The 21,583-nt window shown below is 34.3% G+C and overlaps 1 protein-coding gene across 1 annotated transcript in view; it reads right to left on the bottom strand.

Moving 5' to 3' along the window:
• Nucleotides 1-5,385: 5,385 nt before the first annotated feature.
• Nucleotides 5,386-21,583, bottom strand: part of LOC138193934 (M1-specific T cell receptor alpha chain-like) — a 41,300-nt gene continuing 25,102 nt past the window's right edge. Inside the window, exons 2-5 of the mRNA XM_069142250.1 lie at nt 7,499-7,705; nt 6,736-6,774; nt 6,539-6,646; nt 5,386-5,706 (exon numbers count right to left, since the gene is read on the bottom strand). Of these exons, the coding sequence (XP_068998351.1) occupies nt 5,705-5,706; nt 6,539-6,646; nt 6,736-6,774; nt 7,499-7,705 (356 nt within the window). The 3' untranslated portion in view covers nt 5,386-5,704. The remainder of the gene's footprint in view (nt 5,707-6,538; nt 6,647-6,735; nt 6,775-7,498; nt 7,706-21,583) is intronic.

Here is a 21,583-nt window from a genome sequence, read left to right as displayed (position 1 = left end):
GCAGGAACCGCCGCCGCCTTCGTCTGTGACGCAGCTCCACCACATCCTGTGGAAACAGTGAGGCAGAAGATTTTCCAGCAGCAGCATCAGCCAATCAGATTGCAGATACAATCCCCCCCTCTCCCCCCCATTCACCACCCACAGGATGACAACTAATCATTTACACCTTTATAAAGTGTGTCATCTTTTACAGAGTGATAAAACTGACAGATATTCACATGTAGACATAAACAATATTTATATTTATGTGTCTTTATGCCCTCATTGTTTGTTTACTTGTTTTCTTTGTTAAAGTTTTTGTTAATGAGCTTAAATCCCTGAAAAGTAAAACCCTCTTCAGAAAAGAAGACTATTTTAAATGAAGTGTTGTTCTTAACTAGCCGTATAATGAGAAATAAAACATAAAGTGGACTTTTATAGTCTCTTAGCTTCATATGTTTAAGTATGAAAGTCAACTTTTCACTCTTTAACAGATAGGAATGGGATGAAAATGATGTCGACACAGAAAAACCACCGTCGTCCTTGTTATGACAATTATTCTTAAATTCTTCTTAGCTGGTGGTTTTAGATTTTTTTTTTTTTAACCTTGTGATGTGTTTTTTATTTGAACACTTCTGAAGTTTTCCTGCGTTCTCGGATCATTCGTGCACGTCACACCTCACTGTTATTTAAAAAGACCGACATGTCCGTGTCACATGAACACGTTGAACACGAGTTCTCCTGCAGGGAGAGAAGTGGCGGGAGATGAAACATAAAATCTAAATGTTTGAGACCGTGTTACCCAATCTGATGTTGCTCGCGCTGACAGGAACAATCCAGGCCGGTACACCAGACATCCGGATCAGGCTTCAAACACCTCAACCTGTTTGTGTGAATTTATTGAACAGGAAGTCCGACATGATGCGGACGGGCCATCGTTCTGTTACAGCTCTCCCACTGAAGCTCCCTTCTGCTGGTGGTTCCCCCTAAAACAGAAAACAACACTGATATCACAAAGTTATTGAGGTTATTTATAAACAAGCAATAAACAAAAGAAGCAAAAGAATATTAAAGTGAACGATAACATCGTTGTTAGGGGCTGTTTCGATCCTCACCACAACGGTGCACATGTCTGTGTTCAAGACAGGGAGCTATCACTGCTTCTATTTTCCACTATAAGAATAAATGTAACGCCAGTAATCAAACAACTTGATGATTTGGACCCGTTTACTCATTTCTCCTCTTTGTTCATGTTTTTATTTCAGCTCAATAATAATATTAATTGCCGCTTTTAAAAATTAATAAAAGCACTGTTCAGTCCCAAAACAAAGGCGACGCCTCACATTTGACCTTTGACCTTTCCTGTTTAAATGCCGACTCTGACCACTTGAATCACACTAACGGTTGAAACTCCTGAATTCACTTTAATCTGGTCTTGGTGTTATTAAAACAGCACGACACATTTACATTCACTGATTCTCCAGCTGTCAGATCAGATCGATTTTCCGATGCACGAAATCAAATTGTTTCAACTTTGGACTATAACAAATATCAAACCTTTTCCAGAAAAAAAAAGTCCTCAAAAGGTGTTAAAACCTCTTAAATTTAACTCGGCAGCATTATTTACAGTTTTTTTTTTTTTTTTATGTTGTTAGTTAAACTCAGAGTTGCACCGACAACCTGCACCACCACACAGAAAACAAGCCTGAAAGACCGTCTTTCAGTCAATTTACCAGTAAATAGAAAAATGCTGGCGGGACACTAAAATTTCAAACTAAAAGCACCTTCGATATTTTTTTTCAGTGTTTTTAATGAGTTGATCCATCTATGAATTATCAAATATCCATCTGGCTCAGGTCATATTATAACCAATTGATTACTGTTCAATACAACCAAGAAGAACTAAACCTTGTTGCGTTTGCTGGTTTTCTGTCAGTCTTTCACTATTAAGAGGGTGTTTTTCTTTTTTTTTTTAATAAAAAAAGATCTTCAAAAGTCTTAAATTTAATGTTGCGAACTAGTAGAAACCATTTTCACAGCAGCATGTTTTTAGTTAGTATGTTGGCTTTTTGGAGTTTTTTAGCCACTTTTCCACTGTGATGAATTCCTGCCGACCAGGTTTAAAAGATGACCTCTGACCTCTGTGCTGTGCACGTGTTGTGTGTGAGTTTGTGTGAAGTAAGCGTGTGAAGACCCACTAATTTATGATCATAAATGTCGAATCACAGCTACACAAATAACAAAAGAAACATATAAACTGCAGATAAAACCATGTTGATATTTAAATATCAGTCGTCTAAAGGTCATCTTAAACTGTGTTCTATGTGTTAAGGAACAAATATAGATATTAAAATTACAGACACACATACACACACACTGCCAGTGGAAAACAGGTGGAGTGGAAGTGGGCGCGCACACACACACACACAGCTGCATGTTTCCACTCGGTCTGCTTGTGTAACCCGGAGGTGGTGACACACATTCAGACCGACGTGATTCATCCTCTCACATCTGATGATCTAAATTAACGTCGCAGAAAAAAATGTTCTTATCTTCTGACGATCAGCGATTTAAGCATGAAAATATCCGAATGACGAGAAAAGAAGTTTGTGAGTTAAAGTTCCTCGACTTTAACACTGACTTGTCTCACATTGTTTTACATCAATCATCGCAAACATCTAAGACTTAATCTGTTTCTATCCTGTACGTTATCTTTATTCACTCAAATAATCTCACTGAGATTAAGATCCCTTCTTCAGGAAACCGCTGAGTTCAGCAAATAAAAATAAAAAAGAGACACTTAAAATGTCAATGTTTACACTGGAAAAATAGTCAATGTCAAATAAAAATAAAGGTCATAACTTTAAATTTTTTGTGAAGTTTCATCCACTCTCTTAAACCCTCACTTTCTTCTTTGCTTTGAGGACACACCACCTCTGCTTTGGACATAATTTGTGGGGTAAAGAGTCCCCATATATAAACGTACTTCACGAGGATTCTGGTCTCCTTTTGCTCTCGGTCGTTTTCCTTTGTATTTGTATTTGTACTTGTTTATTTGACAGGGACAGAGAATAAACTGTAAATACTCCAGAGTCATTTTAATCTGTAGTCCCTGAACAAGATGATGGAGGAGGAATTCTCGAAAGGTCAGAACAAAAACAAACAGAGAGTTAAAGATAAAACCACAGTGAGTGAAAATGGGAACAAGCAACAATTCCTGATGAAGCATCAATGAATCTGTACACGTTAGAGAAATATATCTTTAAAGTGACGAAAGCAAAATTAAGCAGCGTTAAGAAAATATAAATGCAGCAAATAGTCGATGAAGGAAGCGACGGGACGAATTTTGACCCCTTAAACAAAATGGAAGCCTGCGCCTGCAAAAGCGCAGCACGTAACAGAAAAAAACATGAAGCGGCATTTAAAGAATATTTGCTGAGTCGAGCGTGCAGCACAGAGGGCATGTAGAAAAAACAAGCAAACAATTAACACTAAAACAAACATGGAAATAAAGTTTTAAAAAATTATGATCGCCTTGAAGTAATTTCTTCAAACTTGGCAAAAAAAAGATTCCCTCGGCACCAAAGATGAACTGATTAAATTTTAGGGGGTCAAAGGAGACCCATTCTCATGAACACGATATCTCATAAACGCCTCAAGGGAATTTCTTAATATTTGGCACAAACATTCACTTTGACTCAAAAGGATGAAATCGTTCGAGTTTGGTAGTCGAACATCCACATTTTTAGACTTTATAGCTTCTTTGCAGCAACATGTATAAAGGTTTAGACAGACATGCAGTTAAACTATAACTTCAGTGGTTTGAACAGAAATACAACTGCTGCAACTCTATTTTTATTTTTTTACTTCTGAGGAAACTGGGACACGGGGTTTTAAATTCAAAGATGTTTCCACTGGACTCAGTACTGTTGATATGATGTTGTCCATCTAAGTCTTGTTTTGTGCCGACACAGCGATGCAGCGTGGGTGGGTTGTTGGAGTGTGCGAGTTCTTGTTGATGTTATTTGTATTGAGTCGCTTATAATATTTGACTTTATTGTCATTATTTTCCTTTACGTTGGTTTCATGTTTGTTATTTCTCAAAAACAACATCGTGCATTTCTGAAAGTTTAATCATACTTGAAATAAATCAATATTCTTTGTTTCTTTATTTCCTGTGAAAGAACTGAAAACACTGACTTCCTGACACGTACTTCGCACAAAAGTGTATTTCATAATTCAAAACTTTAAGATTACGTTAAAGTAGTAGGCCTTCTACAGCCCTCAAAAACAAGTGTAAGAGAGCACAAACACACACACACACACACACACACACACACACACACAGCATTGTTTGCGTATTGTGCAGCAGAACAAACAGGAAACCGCAGAGAATTGCGGCTCGTTCCAGTTCGAGCTGATCACAAACACTGATCACAGTTATTTACCTTTAGCGTCTCAGTAACAGCAATGAAAACTCAACGAGCTCAGTTCATGAAAAAGCAGCAAACTGCAGATTTAAAGCCTCATGAAGAGTTTTCAGCCGAGCAGAGACTCAACCGTCAAGTTTATTTCACGGAGAGGAGTCACTCTTCTGATAAACCGTCTGCTTCTTGCAGGAAATTATCAATAGAGAAAGAGAGGGAACTTTCTGCTAAAACAGTTCTTCAGATGACTAATAATGTGATTAAAAAAAAAATTGTCTCGTCAATGCGACTCTCAGATTTACTGTCAGAGGTTTCTAACAGCTCACTGTCATAGCAGGAAAACCAGAGGAGGAACTACAATCATCAACGAAGGCCCCATTTGCTTTCATTGATCTTTTTGACACTGAGATGAGGAGGCAGACAATAAATGACACACAACTATGAAATGACACAGTCTAAAAAGGATTTTCATTGTTGTCCCTGATGTTAAAATGATAAAGACACAACAAACTAATTCAATAAATACTGAAATCAGCTCTGAATCAAAAAACAAACTAGAGTTTCCTCCTCATGGTTGTCAGCCTCCACTCCTCTGCAGCATGTTATTGTTGTAGCTTGAGCTCATTTATGTTAAGTTTTTTTTCCGAGGGAAAGCAGAACTGAATTCAACATATGGGACAACAGCTGCATATGAACTTCTCTGTGAATAATGTTTGGCCTAACATTTAGGATTATGTATTTGTTAATGCATAACAAAATACAAAAAATATTTCTTATTTGGTGAAATAAAAACTTTAATTTATATCAAAAAGATCAACATTTGTATGGTTCCGAGTTCAGAGGAAGAGACATAGAAAATGTTTTTTTTAACGGAAAACATTGTTTGATTTCTTTTTTAGTATTATTTTAAAGATAGACCAGCGGGACTAAGGCAATTCATTAAAGTAGGAGATCTAAATAAAACCAGGAACTCTGAGTCTGTATTTTATTTTTTATTGTGACACACAGCAGTTATTCAGTTTTCACTGACAGCAGGACAATCAGTCGGTTAAATGCAGCTGTGATATTTACATCAGCAGATTCATCACTCACAAAATGACAAAAAAAACAACAACATTAAACTTCCTAAAAAATATTCAACATACATGTGTTACAGGAAAACATCATGTTATAAACAGATGATATGATGCACAGTGCACATGACATTTATATATATGTTATATATATGTTATTATACACGACGGAGACACTGAACGAAGCTTCACCAAGTTGTTCTCTGAATCGTCTTCCTGTCGAATTTCTGAAAGATAAAACATGAAAAACATATTAAATTAATGTGACCTGAAGCTGCTTTTTTTATACATGACAACTCCACATACACAAACAGTCCTCTGAGTCCAGATGTGACACGACTAATATGTTAGAGTTCTTCAAATGTGGTCCAAAATTTGGGATTTAAAATGTATTTAATTTCTGTTTCATAAAGCAAAATCAACATGTAACATGTAAAAATCAAAAAAATACTTTATATTACTTTATTTTGTTGTTGAGCTTTTGTAAATAAATCTCAACATTTCCTGAACGAGTTTCACATTAAAAGCCCACTACGACCAGCTGGAAGGCTTTTATTCTGAAAGGCATGTGCAGGAAAGCACCATACTTCTCAGCGATCTAAAATCTGGCAAAGTGAGAGCAGATCAGGACAACTGCTAAAGATTACGTTCATTATTGATTCACGTGTTCATTATTTTATTGATTATTGATTATTGACTGGTGTGTAAAGTATCAGAAATCTCACAAAGCTGAAACGAAGCTCAAATGATCTGAAGAGATCAAATTCACCAGAATGCAGAGGTAAAGGCAGAAAATTCTCACACCAAGAAAGTGAAACTAAAAATGTTTCAGATTAATTATTGATCGATTATTAAGATCTTTTCTTTTGATCAACTAATTGATGCGGCAGTAAAAGTCTAAAATTAATAATTAGTATAACAAAGTTTTGGTGTTTCACAAAGAAAGTGTTCAGAGAAAATTGTTCCCAAAGGCTTCTCGCTGATCAGATATACTTTGGATTATATCATGATTCATGTATATTATTTATATTTGTGTCAGTCGTGTGGTTTGGTACTCACACTGACTGATCCACAGCCGCAGAGTCAGCAGGATGTTGAAGACGACGGTCTTGATGAAGATCACTCGGAGGCAGAAGATGGTCAAAGACGCGAGGTTCACCGTCACATCTGTGAACAGCAAAGTCACAAACATTAAAAAAATGGACACAGGTTTTTTTAAACTCAAAGTCACCCGATCAGTCAGACTGAAGACGTACCTGGTTCCAGAGTGTCGTTACACGGTTTGGGTGTTTTTTCTGAAACACATCAAACAGAGCAGGCGATCATCAGTTTCGTTTTTAATGGTTTTAATCACAACAACGACAGATTTACAGAAAAAAAGGACATGAATTTCATCTCAATCTGACTCGATCTGATTGGAGACCCAACTATACTACATCCCGCCCACCGATAGCCTTAAACCTGACTGCACCACAGGCCTGTCAATCAAACAGGCACGCCCCCAAGAAACACAACTTTTTGAAGCTTACTTTCGAATTAATGACGGGATTATTTTCAGACGAACCGCCAGAAAACTAAGAAGAATGAGCGACTTTAGCTTACGACACCACGATAACTCGCAGAGAAATTTGATTGACTTTTATTGAGTTTTTTTGGAGCCAACCTCTAGTGGCACTCGGTGGTATTGCAGCTTAAGGCACTTGCACATCAGCCTCATTTTTCACCTGGAAGCTTCGTCAACTTTTAGATACAGTCTATTGGTTTTAACACATTTATAAAGACGTCGAAAAAGAAAACGGTAAAAAAAATAAAAAATAAACTGGAATTTTTGTTTGATCTCAATTTTTTTAATCCCTCTGTTCAAACATTGAGTGGATCACAGATTCAATCCAAGATTTCTAGCTTTTTAAATTACATTTGACATATTTTTTTATATTTATGCATGGGGATATAAGCTGTCTTCTAAATATTAGATTTCTTTTTAAATTGTGAATTTATTTTCCCATTAATTTCACTCACCTTCACAATCCATTCCATTATCTGACGGAAACACCACCTGGTTGTACACATCGAGGTCTGGAGATATTGGGACAGCCGAGGAGTTCTTGAAAAGCTCTCCGTATAATTTATGGTTGTTTGCTGCTTTATGTCTGGTGAAGCCGGTGGCCAGGCACGCTGTTGTCATGTCATTTCCCACTTTGTAGTAGGACGGCTCGAGATCGGCCCCTGAAAAGACACAAGAGAGACGGCTCGTGAAACACAAACGCTGAAACATCTCAGAGGGAGGTTTCGAGGAGTCGATCTGTTAGACGAAGAGCTGAATCCAAAAAGTTAAAGATTCGTTGCAAAACAAATAATTGTAATTCATTATTTAAAACTTTTAATAATACACCTTATGAAGAGAAAGAGGCATTTAATGTCATTAAACATCGGAACACAGAGTCGGTTGTCAAGCGTGGACAACAAAGAGTTCGCTTACTAAACTCTTTTCGTGTCTCTGATGTCGAAAGTGAGGTCTTTAACGTAACTTTTACCCGTTGTTCATTGAAAGTCTTTTAACTTTGTCATTTATTGGCTGGTTTAACGGGTCAACTTGAATGTTTTTGTGAAAGTTTGCTCCAAGATAATTTGGAGTTCAGCCAAGAGATTTGAGCTCCCTCGGGTAAAAACAGGCGACCCAAAAGGCTAAAAGGAACCGACAGCAGTCAATAATCAAAATAAACAGTGAACTAAGGTGGCACTAATTCATGTGCCATTAAACCATAGAAGAAGAAGGAGGTGCAACGAGATGTCGTCATGAAAAGAGTCAAAAGCGATGGAAATCTGACATTTCTGTTCCAGCTGTTTTTATACACGTGAATGGAAGCAATTCTCACGATTAAGTAAAATAATCTTGATGTGGTGATGATGAAATAACAATGACAGATCTACTCACAGACACACTGTGATTGAAACCTGCTCAGAAACATTTGAGCAGCTTCACCAAAAATGAAGTTCAATATTTTAGACGTAATGATCCTAAACAGTCCAGGCAGCGAACCGATTGGAAAAGAGGTTTTTATATTTAAATGTGTCTTACTCAGAGGAACCTAGATTTGTTATTTCATGAACATAAAGTCAAAAAATGGACGACAAACCATTTTAGACAAGAAACGTTCGTCTCTCGACTTTCACTCCTAAAACGCACTTTAGCAAAATTTTAAGTTATAATTTTTCTATTTACGTCCTCTGAACAGCAGCAACTTTTTATATAAATTCCTGAGAGTTTATACCATCATGTGTTGAGAATATTTGCAATAAGGTAAAACGTGATTATCTAACATTTGAGTATAGCGGCTTAAGATATCCAAAACACACTCACGTGACGATATAGTAACTTTGATTCCAGATCCAAACACAAGTTTGTTGTTGTTTGTATTCACACAGCAACTCAGGCGTGTTCGATAACCACTGAGGCTCCTTCATTAAACTCAGATGAGTCAGTTCCTTGCAACACTTTTGAATTCATATTTTTCTTTTTTTAATGCGGTCTAACACAAACAGTCTACATTTGGTGAGTTTTTTTTTTTTTTTTCAGAATCTTTTCAATATTTGGACATTTTAGTGTCCTGGTCAAAATTTTTTTTATAGATTGATCGATTTATTCAAATTAAGCGAGCTATACATCTGTGAATAACCAGATAAATGGTAATAAAACATTATGGTGCATTCAAAAGCAACTGGGAAGTTGGAAAGTTCAGAGTGGGAAAATACACCTGCAGGCCTGTCAAACTGGAAAAAATCCGACTTGGAAAGTTGGAAATTTTAGAGAACTCCGAGAAGTCAGTTTGATGTTACTCGACTATTTGAAGAGATTTACTTTCTCAGTGCAAAATTTTAACACTTCATGGTTAATTTAGCTCGTGCTAGTTAGGGCAAGGTATTGTGACGTTAAGCGATACTTTATCGACATGACAAAAGAAAATGCAGTTTTCATGTGTCTAAGGTAATGTTAGCCTTCTGGCTTGCCATTTACCGTTACTGTGACTGACAGAAATCATGCTATGTAGATTAAAAAGCATTTAACTTGCTGCTAATTTGCTTAGCTAACGTTACAACAGACATACGAACAGGACACGAAGCAGGTAACTGATCAAACCCATCATGTGAATGGTCTCGACTGGGAAATGGAAACTTTCCCGCTTCCCAGCTGCCTGAACGCAACAAGATTTTCCTCTAGTTTACAGAGTCCTGTACGTTTTATAAGATTCCCTCTATGGATGTGAGTTCTTGTGGTTAATATTTCAAATGTGATACACGCAGATTTAAGATGGTTAACAACTTACTAGTCTGGACATGAAGTTTGATTCCGTCTCCAAAAGTTAACTTGAGCCCAGAATTCACACACTGATCACCTCCAGCACAAAAACACTCAGCTCTTCCAGCTGTTTGCTCACCAGTAACTCTGCTGTTTGTGAGACCACGTTTCCATAGAATTAAATTATATCAACTTCATTAAATTAACATTAAAAACAATTTGTTCGTAAAATGTGCTTTTAAGTTAAATTGGATCTTTTCGAAAGTAAATGTGGAGTGTTTTGAAGTCCAGACAAGAGATCCTTGTTTCCTGTTGCTTAAAGTATTGCTGGATGAGAATATTTAATGGATTTTGTCAGAACACACGAGCCACCACAACAACGGCTGAAGAATGCTGATGAACCTCACCAGATTTCAAAAATGTGATTTTTGAGTACTATTAGGGTTGAGAAAAAATGCTGGTTTCTTCCAAACCAATCATGTGATGCAGAATATCATGCTAACATAAAACAAAAAAATTTACGAACATAGGAAAATCATTTTTTAATGCTTTTTAAAGGCATTTCTACTTACGTGTTTGAACTCTCAGCTGAATTCCTGAAGCAAAAATTATTTTCACGTTGTTACTATTCACACTCTGAATGTAACCTGAACAATAACCGACAGACAGTCTGACACTCTTTTATATCTTATTTTTGTGTCAAATATGTAGCTACTAACTTTAATGTAATTGTACTTCTTGCAATAAGCAGCAAGAAATGTTCATTTTATGGACAAACATTAAAATATTTCCCAAACAACAGTAACCTTAACCTTTATGAACAGTCAGCTATTTTCAGAGTATATTTTCACCACCTTCACTTTTAACCTTTTATCTGGGTAATTATTCAATCATTTGATATAATACTTGCAGATTTTTCATATTGGCATTTATAGGAAGAAAAAAAATATTTGTTGTTAATCATTTTTTTACATGTATTTCACCATAAAAGGCTCCTCCTACTGCTTTTATTTCCCTCAAACTGAGTGATTGAAACAGGACTCACATGTTTCTACCGAGACTTGAATGCCGGATCCGAACACGATCTTTTGGAGTCCAGTCTGAGTCACACATTAGAGAGAGCTTAAACGAAAACCAACCCACACAGAGGATGGCCGTCACTGCTGCTGTCTGTTTCATATTCCAGTCTCAACTGTAATCATCTAACATTCAGATTTAATTCTGTTGATATTCTTGTGTTATAATCTGAACATGAACAAACAGCCTGAACTTTCAACAGCTGAATTTTTATTTGAAAACTTTTTTACAGATCCGAGATAAATGTTTGGTGATTATTATAACTGCATCATCACAAATCAATAACTAACGTAATGTTTTACTTGATAATTGATTGCTGTAAAATATCTGTTATAACTGCTATTGATCTTTGTCAATCAACAATATGGTAGCAGATATAATTAAAAGTAAAAGAGTAAAATGTAAAGTGCACGTGTTGTTGAATTCCTCTCCATAAACATTCATCCAAATAATAATTATGTGGTTTATCACTGATTGATTTAGTTCTTTTTAGAGTAATAAATCAAAAAAAATCTTACTGTTTTGTATTTTTAGCTCAGTTCCTCGTCCAAAGATCAGCCTTCGAGTCCCATCATTCACACTCTGGGACACTTCAGCCCATAAACTGACTGAGATTTTGAACAGTCATTTATACCTGCTACATATGCGAGATCAATTTCTATGGCTATATTTAGCTTTCAGTGTTTAATCTGAAGAGCTGCAGGTTTGTTTATTTTCTATTTCCAGTTACATCAGTCTGATTATTGATGATTAAAAGGTCAGATTGATCACCGAGCCCTCAGAGTCAGTCATGTGTTTTCCAAAATATTTTTGAATTGTATTTTCCTAGAATAATTACTTATTTCCACAATACAATGAGTTTTTCTTGTAGGATTTACAATAACTTGTTAAATTTATAGCATAAAGAGCGACCCATTTTATTCAAAATCTTGTGGTTTAAATTTTTTTTTTAAATTGAAATGTGGTTATTTGAGCAAAATTATGGAATGTCAGCATTAATGATTCAAGAATTCCACCAACATTAATTAACTAGGACTTTAAGCTTCCCTTCAAACACTGACCTTTGGATCAAACTGCTGTCGTCAGTAATTTTTTAGAAAATGACCGCTGAAAAAAAGTTCCTCAAATTCTCTTGCAAAAAATATAAAAATAATATGTTTCACTCTTACTGGATTGTATGATGAGTTTGGTTCCATTCCCAAAGATAATTTTCCGTGTAGCGTCATTCACACTGTGAACATTGTCAGCTCAAAAACCTCGGAACATTCAAACTCTTAACATTTTAACTCTACAGAATATAACATCCCATAATCTCAAAATTGCAGTAAACTCTCTCCAATTGTCTACTTGTCCTGTAAAGTTAATGTAAAGTGTAATGAGTGATAATGTGACATTATTGTACATTTCAACACATATCTCTCCAATCAAAGTATACTCATATTTTTACATGAATGTTCTGTGTTGATTTTATTTAAACTTAAAAGCTAATATGTTAATGGAAACTGAAGTAACAGAGTTGACATTTATGATAATTGATTTATGCAACATACGAATACTGTTGATGAACTCACTTCAATCACATGTAAGCCCTGATTTAAAAATCAATCAAGTTCTTAAACCTTTTAAATAAATTTAAATGTGAATGAAATCATAAAATTAGGAATACCAATTTAAAGTTTTAGACACTAGCAGACCACAGTGAAGCAATAAATGTCTATTTAAGGGTGCAGTATTTTATAAGATAAAACAGAACAAAGTCTAAACAAATATATAGAAAGCCAGCAGCTAAGATGGAAGTAACACCTTATGAAACACACTGAAATGCACTGAAAAGGGGCAATCTTTCAAAGTGATCTTATTTATCGATATATAAAAACTAGACTTTACTCAAATCTAACAAGAATTAGTATTGAGTGGAAATATCAAGTTCACACTGTACACTGATGATTTGATTTTATGTCACTTAAAATTATTGAAAAGTGTGAAACGAGCTTGGTGACCAAATGGTGGAGGGATTGCAAATAGGTTTAAGATAAAGAACTCAAACAGTGTTTGTTTATATTTGTCACAAGTTTCTTTATATTCATGATTTAGTTTGTAATAAGAAGTTTTTACTCACTGTTGTAGACGATGAGTTTAACTCCAGATGCAAATTGAAGTTTTTGGTAACCAGATTGAGTCACACAGTTCAGAAAGGCTGATCAATAACTCAGATACATCTTCTAGAAATTTGCGATCAGATTTCACAGGGATTTTAATATTTAAATTTAACAGTAGCAGTGATGAAAAGTTTGGAGCTGTCAAAGTAAAACATGAAATTTGTGCTGGATTTTCCCATAAGATAAGTTAACAACTTAAAAGAGAATATATGTTTGTGAAAGTTTAAAGAACTGAATGGTCAGTTGACACATAAAATATGTTTATATTTACTTCAGGCTTGTTTAAAATACAAATATTTTTTACTCACGGTCGTGGACGATGAGTTTAGTTCCAGATCCAAACTGGAGCTTTTGGTAACCAGTTCCAGTCACACAGTACATGAAGGCTGATCAATAACTCAGATTCAAGAAAGGCTTAATTTATTTATTTATATTCCTTGTACTTTTTGGTTACGACTTAGATTGACTATCTTATTAGAGAATTTTAAAAAAGTTTTAAATGAATGAACTAATTAAAGGAAAATTATAAATTGAATAAACATTTTACCATAAGGAGTGCATCTATTTCCATCATGAATAAATCTACAGATTAGTTTTTCCAGGACATGATTAATGGTTTTGCCCTGATCATGTCATTTATGATGACAAATGCCAAAGTTAAAAGTTGATAAAGATTTGTCATTGGTTTTTCAGTTCAGATTATGAACCAGCAAAAGAGGAATATTTCATGTACGGTTGTTTATTTATTATTATTTATACAGATATTTCCATCTTTACTTGTTACAAAGCTGTTACTGACATTTGCAGCTATAAAATACATTAAACCATGTCCACTAATGGTGTTTTAGCATTTTGTAAATTATATTAGTTGTCAGTGTTGATGCAGCTGTTTTTGTGTTTAATAATCTTACTGTTCAGTATTTTCAGCTCAGTTCCTCGTCCAAACGTCACCCTCCCAGACCCATCATTCACACACTGAGTCGCTTTATAACATTAACTCACTGAGCAGATGGATGAGTATGTTTGATTTAATGAATCAAAGCACCTGCTATGCTTTTTTTAAATTGTATATTTGGACTCGTGTGTTGATATTTAATTCAGTGTATACATTAAAATCAGTTTCAATTGCAAATTTGTTGGGTTTTTGATAATGTTTTGTGTTTTCCACATGATAACAGCCGAATAACTTCACAACAACTAGACATAAAACTGGAGGAAGATGTTCTCATAAAAATGGTAAATTACATTTTAGATTTATGAAACATGTTTATTTATTCATTCATAATAAACAGTTTGTACTCACGGTCGTGGACGATGAGTTTAATTCCAGATCCAAACTGGAGTTTTTGGAGATTGCTTGTAGTCACACAGCTCAGGAAGGCTGATCAAAATCTAAGAGCATGCTTTTTAAGATTTAAAAGAGCTTTATCATTTCAAAGACGAAGTATATATACGTTTATTTTTTTCAGCATTGTTCCCCCAAGATTCAGAAGTAATTAAAATGTTTTAAGATTTTGTGTTGAATCTGTTTAAGAGCTTTTCAGTTTATTGTCAGCCGGTTTTGGTTAAGAGTTAAAGGGAATGATTTAGCACATTATCTTTTATGGCAAAGAAAGAAAACACTCAAAATTATGTGCTGGAGCACCAAAGTGAACCAAAATATGTTTTACAGGAACCAAAATAATGGCTGGATTAAAGTGCCATTGGCTTATTTGTTGTCGGTGTTATTTTGTTCAAGAAAATTGTCTTAAATTTGTCTACATCAACAAATGTATTTATGTAAAGTGTAAAGTTTTAAAGTTCAACTAAGAATATGTGTTAATAGTTTGTTTGTTTTTTAAAACTAGTTCGAACAGTGTGTGTTTTCTTATGTGGGGAATTTAATGTTAAATTATAGTCACGTGGTCATTTTCAGTCATAAAATATTGGATTTTTCACAGGTTAAAAGCTTAATGTCTAATGTAAACTATGGAAAACAAATTATCCATTTTGACACAAAACATTTAGTAATGAAAAATCTTAGCTCGACTATGAAGTAAATTTAATTACTACAACTATTATTTCAGAAAAGTTTAACGAAGGTCATTTTCTTACTGGTTTGCACAAACAGAGTCACTCCACTGCCAAAGAGAAGTTTTGCTCCTCCAAGATTCACACAACAACAACAGGATGAACTAAAACTAAAAGCAGCTAATGGCCCATTTTAATGACTGCAAATGATTTCAACTTGAATTTACTGCCTATAATACTATCAGATAAATTCACCAGATTAAACCCTGTATAATGTCTACTTTAAACTGAAAACCTTGTTTTGTTTTTTTCAGTTTAAGGTCTATTATCAGATACCCATGTGGATATACAGCATGGCACCATTTTTGGCTTTCTAATGGATAAATAATCTTGACTTGGAACATTTAAGGTATAAATTAACATGTTTTTGTTCATAATGTTCAGAGGTCAGTCAAAACTCTTCTGAAGGCAACTGGCACTTTGACAAATACACACAAAATCTGTTCAGGGAATTCCAAAATTAGACTTTTGATCAAGCATCAATCTTAATGGATAAAACAAACTTACTGGTTTCAACTGTCAGTTTAGTGCCAGAACCAAAGATGATTTTGGTAACTCCAGATCCAGTCACACTGTGACACCAACAAATACATAAAGTCTGCTACTGATCACAGCTCAGATCACTGAGACACTCGAGTAAAATTTATGAAATACAACTTGTCTAATGATTTATCAATAGCACAGCTTAGAGCACATTAGGTGGTAATAATCTGCAAACATTTCTACTTTTATGTGGCAAAACTAATACAATTTTGTCAATAAATGGCATGAAAATGAAACTACAAAGTCTCACTGACAAAGTAAATCACATCTTTTGCAAATAATAAGATTCAATACAGCCACGTATCAGCTTTGAACCAGTTGAGTTAGCAATAATACCTGACAGTATCACATCTTTTGCAAACAATAAGATTCAATACAGCCACGTATCAGCTTTGAACCAGTTGAGTTAGCAATAATACCCAACAGTATTTCATGCCAATTCATTATTTGTTAAGTTGAATACCATGACAGGTATTTATACATTATATAACACATGACTGAAGCATTTTAAATTAACCAAAGATCTATTTTCTTACGTGTTTCTACGCGTAGAGTTGTCCCACTGCCGAACAGGAGCTTCACTCCATCATTCACACAGTGAAAACAGACTCAGCAACAACTGAAGTGAAAGCCGAAGTACAACTCAAAAACAAAGAGAGCGACAAATCATACAAGCAGCCAGCTAAAGGTTGGAGGATCAAGGATGTCTTTACAAAGGCAATAATGGGAATGAAATGTAAAAAAAATAAATAAAGAAAAGCAGCTGGAGACAGCGAAAATTTGAAGTATTAAGAAGTATTGTGATGTGAATGTGAAGAAATGGTGAGAGTTCATCTTTTGTTATTGATGCAAAAATTGACTGCTTAGTGAAACAGTATCAATAGAAAAGACTAATCTAAGAGTGCACAATGTGTACTTAAAGTATTTCACTATTTTTCTCGTTCCAGTTTCTGTACTCCATTTAACTAACAATTCTTCAATTGCGCCGGTAAAGTATAAAATTGGACTTACTTGAGCCAACTATCAGTTTTGTGCCAACACCAAAGATGATTTTGTAAAGCCCAGTGTCAGTCACACACTCCGAAACTCAAATACATAAAACACTACTGTCTACTGAAACGAGGCAGCAGATCAATCTGAAGTCAGTAAGTGTGGGGAATATAAAATAATTATAATTATGTGCAGTTAATGCAAATGTGACAGCACTGCATTTTTTTTTTTTATTATGTTAATAGTTGAGAGGAGTAAACTTAAAAAATAAGTTTTGTTCAATTGGCTTTAGCAAAGGTACTGACAAATTCTCATCAATAATTACTTTATTTTCTCGACCACAGAAATCCATGTTAATTCAACTCTGTCAAGCTTTTGTCATGACTTCAGCAGACAGCTTTAAAAATATATGTATAGTTTTCTTTTCAGGCACTTAGGCACAAACTTTATGTGTTTTAGGGATATAAATTACAATTCAGGAGTGAGTGCATTACAGATTCTTAGCTGTATAACAGGCTTAAATTGGTTTTGGAAACAAGCAGCTGATAAAGTTGCATATAATAGTGAATTTGATAAATTGTAGTTTGTTGGCTACGTCAATTGATGTAGTTTGGGTTATTTGTGATGAAACTGCAGGATAACATTTTAACAGGATAATATAATTTTTCACCGTAAATAGCTCAAACGTGACTAACTTTAAATGCTATAAATACCACAGTATAGAAGCAATCTCGCAGTACTTACTGGGATCAACAGTCAGTCTGATTCCTTCTCCAAATATTAATTTGAAGTTCCCTGTCCCACAGTGTTTCTAGCCTTAACAATAACTGTTGTAGAAAGTTTCTTACACTAACAAATTCAATCATGTCATCTGCAAATTGTTGAACTTATTCTACTCTTAGCTGAAGGGTTGAAGGTTTTAGAGCAGTAAATTGAGAACAAAATTTATCTTAATCTAGCTTTTCTTAGTTAAGCAAACAACAAATTTTAGCTTGTCGTGAACAAATTAATTTACTTATTGTAAATTTGACTTCTACTCACTGCTTTCGACAAAGAGTTTGGTTCCTTTTCCAAAGATAAGTTTCCAGTTTGATCCTGAAGTAGTCACAGTGAATCTGATCTGAACAAAAACTTCTGCCGTTTTGAAAGTAAATTTAGACTTATAGTTATTATTCTTATTTTAACCATTAAGTCTTATGTTCAATTTATAATCACTTCATTTCTGTTTTAATTGATGGGTTGCTGTGTTTGGAGCCAGACTGTCTCCTTTGGTGTGTATTTTAAAGCTTGACCAGCTCAGTGTAAAACTTGAACTTGGGTTAGACGTTAAAGGTCAAAAATAGGTAGCAGAATTAAGTTGCTCATTGTACGATTTCTGTTTCACAATCATCTATACATGGTTCAGAAACAATGTGCTATGTACATCTGATCAATGGAAACTAAGTTCTTAAGTCTCTACCTGCATAATGTATATTCCTCAAGACTAATGACTGAATACTGTCTGCTGTGCTGCAACGCAAATACATTTCCATTGCGATGACAACACGTACATCGAGAACTAAGACATTTAGCAAGTTGGATGTAAAATTGTCATTGCCGTGTAATTTTCTTTAAAAACCAGAACAATCATTGTATATTTAAATAGATATCTGATAACTGGACATCATTGTCTCATTATTTCAGCCACTTTCCACCAATGAAACTAAAGACCCAAAAAAGCCTTAAATATTTAGAGTCAACAACAAAACTCTCCAAATTCAACAATTATCTTGATTGCCTTCTTGCAAAGAATGGGTCAGTGACTAATGAACTAAATCACGTCATCGGCAAACAATTGTACATTAAGACACATTTTTACTGCAATTTGTTTGTTTTTTGTTATTACGAAGAAGTTGACATTGTTTTCCAAGTTCTCCAATGCAAAGCATCACTTTATGATTAACAATTTCATAACCAAAAGGTTTCTTTTAGATCCAATTGTTGTTGTTTTTTTTATTCCTCTTGAAGTTACAAATTGTTAATACTCACTGCTTTCTACAGTTAGTTTGGTCCCTTTTCCAAAAATGAGCCTCCATGTTCCTGTTGAACCAGTCACACAGTGGATTGGCTCTGAACAATAACAGCAGTGACCCTTTCCTTCGGAACATACTCTATTTATACCAAAAAATAATGCGTAAAATAGAAACTCTTATTGATTCTCATTGGGTTTAATTAGAACAATTGGATTTAAGCTGGAGAATCAAAATATGAATCAGATAGTCGAGTTTGATCAGAGACATGTAGGAGAAATGAAAATGTTATCAGAGTGAATCTTAAATACTGTGTTTCTGTCCAAAGTTTAGGTTTACCCATTTTTTGTTTGTTTGTTTGTTTTTAACTGAAGCAGCTAGAGGATATTTTTGAAACCGTTAAACCAGCTAAAAAAAAAATGCGGATTTAAGAGTTGCATCAGATTGAAGAATTCAATGACTTACTTGATTGAACAGTCAATTTAACACCAGAGCCAAAGAGGAGTTTGTTGTTTGAATATTCAGTCACACAATAAGAAACCCAACTACACAAACCTTCACGTCAATGACACGCACTTAAGAACTATAAATTTGTTTGAACTGATCTTCTAATTGAATTTGATAATTTAAGCCTCTGTAGGACCAAATACAAATTTAATTCATAGAGTTACTTTATATCAAACATCACTTCTTACAAATACTTTAAAGAACTTACTTGATTCAACTGTCAGTTTTGTGCCAGAACCAAAGATGAGTTTGGAATTTGAAAAGCCAGACACACAAGAACAAACCCAAGTACATAAACCCTGAGCTCAAAGACACGCACGATTTCCGTATATTAAAATTTGTGACAAGTTTAAAACATAACAAAAGATAATATTTCAGAAATTAAACGTAATAAAAGCATAAGGTTTAGCATTTCAGAAACAAAGAAAAATGCTGACTTCAGTAATCAACAAACCATTACACTCCTTATAGAATATTTCCTACCTGGTTCAACTATGAGTTTGGTGCCAGAACCAAACATAATTTTTTCCCCATAGCTAGTCACACAGTGAAAAATGGAACTACACAAAACCTGACATCACTGACATGAACTCTATCTATCTCTAACTCTCTCTCTATATATATATATATATATATATATATATATATATATACACACACACACACACACTAACAAAGAAATCAAACCAGGTGGCAGGTAAAAAAAAAAAAATCTACAGAGAAGATGATACTTCAGAAATAATATGTTGCACAAATATTTCTATTGAAATTAAAATCATCGAATGTGTTTTTTTTTTTGTATTAATCAAAGCTGCTGCTGACCATTTTTAGCCAACTATAGAAGCCGGGGATAAATAGCCAGCAGATTTCTTATAAATTGATAAAATGGCTTACTTGATTCAATCTTCAGTTTTGTGCCAGAACCAAAGACGAGCTTTGAATTTCCAAAGTTAGTCACACAATAAGAAAAGCAGCTACGCAAACCCAGAGATGAAAAACAGTACTGCACAAAGCTACTTTATATTTAAATATTCTAACTGTACAGAAAAGGAAATATTTCAGAAATTAGAGAATACAAAATCTTTTTGCCTTGAGTTTTTAGTTATTTTGTTGTTTTTTTTTACAATTTTTTTAATTACAATTATTCATATTTACAAAGGCAAGCTGTTAACTGGACCTCACTGGAGTTTTAAAAAGTTGCATTTTGGTCCAAAAAAATTTCTTAAATGAAAAAAATAACTTACTTGTTTTGACTCTCAGTTTTGTGCCAGAACCAAAGAGGAGTTTTGAGTTTCCATAGCCAGTCACACAATGAGGAATCCAATTTCATAAACTACAGAGAGGTCAATGACAGATTTTCTCATGGGCTATAAATAAAAAGGATATATATATATATATATATATATATATATATATATATATATATATAAATAAAAGGATAAAAGGCTAAACATATCTTCCTCTAAATTATCATTTGGCTCAAAAGGAACTGAATTGAAGGTTGATATCCTCTACATTTGACTAAAGAATTGTAGGTTTAAAACATGATTCCGAAAAATGAGAGGAAGGATGAGCGATCAGACAAACACCGGAGGCAAGAAAAACTCAGAGATTTGCGGTGGATCAAATGTCTCAACAAATAAAGAAAATAACTTACTTGTTTGAACAATCAGTTTCGTGCCAGAACCAAAGACGAGCTTGTTCCCATAATTATTCACACAGCGAAAAGCCCAATGACATAAACCCTGAGATCAACTCTGAGGCCAGAACTAAAGGATTTGGAGCGATAGGGTTTTGTTGTGTGTAATTTATTATTTAAGACAGTACATGAAAGTTGTTCACGGAGGAACGTTATGAAACATGCTGACTTTTTTTTAGAATTTTTACTTTGTTCACTTTAAATTTCAACTCACTGTATGTCAGTTTGATCTTTACTGAGATTTTACAGTAAATAAAGGTGTCATCACAAATAAATGAATGTTTATACATTTATATGCGTGATATTTGTGTTTCCCCATTTTCACTGATCAGTTATGTCCATAAAGTTAAAATATTAATCTGCGACAATGCTCAAACATGTTAAAATAATGGAGTGTATTTACCTTTTTAACTGATTGGAAATGAACAGGCTAAAGCACATACTTTTCCTGTTTTTAGTTTTTAGTTGTATTTGCAGCCATGTTATATACCTTCAATTAACTGCTAATAATTTACAATAATAAAGCAACTTACTGTTCACCACGATTAGTTTGATGCCCTCCCCAAAAATTTGCTTCAAGCCTCCTGTTCCAGTCACACAGTGTTTGTGTTCTCAACAAAAACCGCAGTGTAAAGACTCCGACCGAAAGAAATTCAATTACATCATCTGCAAACAGCTTTACTTTTACAAGTTTATACGTTATTTTTCATTTATGATGAATTTTTTAAAATCTCCTCATTTTTGACGTTCTGC

This window comes from Embiotoca jacksoni, unplaced genomic scaffold (genome assembly GCF_022577435.1).
Source record: "Embiotoca jacksoni isolate LCO1_2020_lvr unplaced genomic scaffold, fEmbJac1.0.p SCAF_99, whole genome shotgun sequence".
In the NCBI taxonomy this organism is placed as follows: domain Eukaryota; kingdom Metazoa; phylum Chordata; class Actinopteri; family Embiotocidae; genus Embiotoca; species Embiotoca jacksoni.
Note: the sequence above shows the minus strand (reverse complement) of the source record. Positions and strands in the feature narration are given on the sequence as shown.